General features: G+C 39.4%; 1 protein-coding gene across 1 annotated transcript; it reads right to left on the reverse strand.

Annotated features, from left to right (window-relative positions):
• Window positions 1-309: 309 nt before the first annotated feature.
• LOC147430556 (uncharacterized) lies at window positions 310-696 on the reverse strand. The gene has a single exon (XM_086493557.1). The coding sequence runs from the start codon at window positions 694-696 to the stop codon at window positions 310-312; it is 387 nt and encodes a 128-aa protein (XP_086349683.1).
• Between the last annotated feature and the right edge of the window lie 3214 nt (window positions 697-3910).

A 3910-nucleotide genomic window follows, 5' to 3' on the forward strand; every position in this document is an offset into this window, starting at 1 on the left:
TTTGAGGAGCGAGCTAGTGAAGGCAATATAAGGAAGTACAAAATAGTTGATGACTTTGACTTGACTTTGTAAGGGGAGCATCACATACTTCTACCTTCTCATTTTCCTCTGAGTCTTCTCAAGGACCCACTAGACCCTTTGCTTGTGAGTAGCGTCCACCCTTAAGGGCGCCCCCAAATGCCTAAAGATCCTACATTTGGACACAATCTCCCCCGACTAGACCGATGGGTCAAAGAATTCGTTTTTCATCAGGGAGATCAGTCTCGACTTTTCAATAATACACTTCGACCCAAAAGCCACATTAAAAGTCTACACAATCTCAAGGGCCTTCCTGAGCACTTGAGGGTAGGCTTTCAAGAAGAGGAGGGAGTTTTCCACAAACAGCTTGGCCATGAGCTGGTTGTTATCGGGTAGAGTTAACCCTTGTATTTCCCTAGCAGCAGCTTCGAGCATCGTTAATAGAGGATGTGATCCAATAGAAAAGAGAAGCAGGCCCAGGGGGCATCCTTGCTTGATTGATCTTTTTGCTTCAAAGGATCCCACAATTCTATCATTGAACAAGAGCTCCAAGTGGCTACCCACACCTAGAGTGTGTATAAGATGGCAGAGGCGTGGCCCAAAGCCCAATGATTTCATGATATCTTCAATGAAGGACCACACAATCCTCATAATTTGACGTTCCTTTGATAAAGCCATGCTGATGAGGGGGGATGAATCTGTCAAGGAGGGGGGCCATTCTGAGAGCAACTGCCTTGGCAATGATTTTGTATGCAATCGACATCATGGTTATGGGACGCCAATGCTTAAGCTGCGAGAAACAAACTTGTTTTTGGATAGGATTAATAAGTCCTCTTTTCACATTGAGATCCAAGGACCCCTTGCCCAGAGCCTGGTTAGCCATACATGTGATCGGGACCTTGAGGTCCTCCCAGAACTCCCTGAAGAACTCAGTGGTCAGACCATCCTAACCAGGGAGTTTCTCCTTGCCAAGAGCTTGAAGAGCAAGCTCTTGGCAAGAGCAAGCGAGCATTTATCTTTAGAGAAGGCCATCTCAAGGCGACTGGCTTCAGGTTGGGAGTCTTTCTTGTTGACACTCTCGAGCAAGGTCGCTCTGGCTTCATCCACCTCTTGAGAGTGTGTCTTTGGTAGTCCAATGATTTGGCTAAGGTGATCGAGCATCAACCTAGCCATTTCGTCTTGGTCTTGTGTAGCATTCCCAATCTCATCTGTGAGCAAGTGGACGGAGCTGCGACTTTTCTTGATTTTTAGGGCCCTTTTGACTGGAGGAAGGTATCTCAAGATATCGGTCTCACCCTTTTGACCTCCTCGAGTTGCTACTCAATCAGGTTGGCCTTCGCTTGCAACCACCGTATGTGTTCTTTTATGATATCTAAGCAATACTTAAGAGGATCATTATTGATGCTTGTGTAAAGTACAAGTTGGAGATTTTTCTACATTGCAAAACTATGCACATAAAAATTTCTCATTTTTCACATAGCTATTAAAGTGACAATAAGTTCAATTTTTTGTTGATATCAATAAATCACAGTATATTCCTTAAGAAAATTCCCTTGGTGCATTTACAATCTCATTTGCATGCTTGTTAGTCACACGTTAATGTTTTGACAAATTTTGTTTGATAAAATTTCAAATTTTTGATCGATTTATATGATCTATGCATATATGTTTATATATTGGTTTTAATATTTAGATCAATTTATGCAAATTTTGCAAGATTGAATTCAAATTTTTGATCGATTTATATGATCTATGCATATATGTTTATATATTGGTTTTAATTTTTAGATCAATTTATGTAAATTTTGCAAGATTGAATTCAAATATATATTGGTTTTAACCTATTCAAATATATATTGGTTTTAACCTTTGCTACTAAAACACCATCGATTCTTTTGAAAGACGATAAAATATCTCTTAGTCCGCATTTTGAAGTTTGTGATTTTTTAAAAAACTTATATAAAGGCATGGAAACTACGCTTTGATAACAATTTTTAACTGTTCGAGTGTTATTACCTATTGAAAATGACTCATTATCATGAGAAAATAAGTTGTGTTAAAGTTTTGAGAGAATAGAGAACTTTGTAAACTTTTAAAGTTAAAGCTTTTCACGATTCTCTTAGCTTAGGATTTATTTTGACATAGAAATAATCCTCAATTTTCTTCAAGCCATTAAGGAACTAGACAATAAAGAAAAACTCAAGTTTTTATCTATATCTATGTATTTATCTTGGCCATCGGTATGTAAAAGATATCAAAAGAACATGATAATGGGCGGGTTGGAAGGAGTGGCTGCCCTGATAGCCGATGTAATTTTGGTCTCTGGATGGTGTCATGGCTCAACACGAGCATGACAAGACCTTGTAATTTTTTGGCTTGATCAATATAATTCACTCACAATTGTGAGTTTTGCAAATAAATAAATATTTTTTTATTATCTATATCTATGTAGTAAAGTTTTGGTGAGAAAACAGGGCATTGATTTAAAATGCTAACAAAGAAAATAATACGTACTTTTCATTACCTTATTGATTCGATTTTCTACTCTCTCTCAAAAAAAGTTAATGTCGGCCATGAAACCCAAACTTCTAAATAACGATAAAACTAAGTTATAAATAACGATAAAACTAAGTTACAAATGATAAAGTTTCAATTCTTTTAGCTCTTAATTTTTATTTTTATTTTTTTCCAAAACTCACAATAGGTGAGCGAGAATTGTATTAAGAACCACAAAGCTTACAAAGCATCTTGAAGCTCGTGGTATCTACCAACCATAACAGATCACAAGGGCTATCCTAGGCAAGCGGGCTATGTATCCATCAAGGCGGGGGGAATGGCCTGATCCCACTCTTTTAAGTTCCTTCTTTTTCCAAGGGTAGAAATTATTTCCTTGATCTCCTAGACAATTTTCGTGAAGGTCGCAATTGGCAGTCATTTTTAAATACTCATCAATTCCTAGCCTTCCAGACATGTTGAAAAAAAAAACCCTAACTATTTGTAAGCAGACCAAAATTTCTTGACTTTTCATCGTCATCCCTCCAAAGAACAGATCGTTCTTGGAGAACCCTATCTTCTAGGTCCTTTGGACCCATTTGCATATCTTCCCTGCTAGGCCACAAATCATCCAGCATCTCTTGAACAAGTGAGAGAGGTCCCACTTGCCTATTTACAGCCCGAACACCTATCTGACCCAATACCTTTGGCCATGACCTTCACTCCTATCAACAAAGCCCCCCCAACACCTCCCACAAGAAGATCTTTATCAAGTATGGCCACTCTGGGTTCCAGATGTTATTTGCAACTGTTATTCATTTCGCTTCTGGCCGTATCATTTTGTGACAATTTCTCCTATCTATCAAAAGGGGGGGTGGGGAGAGAGAGAGAGAGAGAGAGAGAGAGAGAGAGAGAGAGAGAGAGAGAGAGAGAGAGATAAGTGGGCCCAATAATGATGTGCATTGAGTGCACCACTCCGATCGTCTTCCACAAAGTGACCTTGGTCCTGTGCATCCCGAAAGTGCTTGTTTGGGATTATTCTAAGCGAGAGAGGGGTGGGAAAAAGGGGAAATAGCACCACATGGAAGGTCCTTTCCAAATCCCTATTATATAGAGATAGATAGATAGTTGAATATAGTCCCTATTAAAGAGTCATCATGCAAGCATAGTTATCTGTAAGGTGTAACTATGCACAAGTAAGCGCCATCATGTAATACAGAAGCAACATGCAGGTTTGTCATGGTCATGCGCAATTGATTTGAAGAAAGTACCTATAGTAGGAGGTCTCCAGCATGAAACCGGCCCATCCTGAGATGGTGTAGCCGATAAAGCATGCTTGGGCCCCAATTGTAGACTTCAGAGGCGGGGAGCCACTCTCAAGAGGCCACGTTTTTGGTAG

Source organism: Adiantum capillus-veneris, chromosome 21, assembly GCF_014529385.1.
Source record: "Adiantum capillus-veneris isolate H3 chromosome 21, ASM1452938v2, whole genome shotgun sequence".
In the NCBI taxonomy this organism is placed as follows: Eukaryota; Viridiplantae; Streptophyta; class Polypodiopsida; order Polypodiales; family Pteridaceae; genus Adiantum; species Adiantum capillus-veneris.

Excerpts from the sequence above, each read along its gene's own strand:
- LOC147430556 (XM_086493557.1), bottom strand. The coding sequence starts at position 696 with ATGGCTTTATCAAAGGAACGTCAAATTATGAGGATTGTGTGGTCCTTC.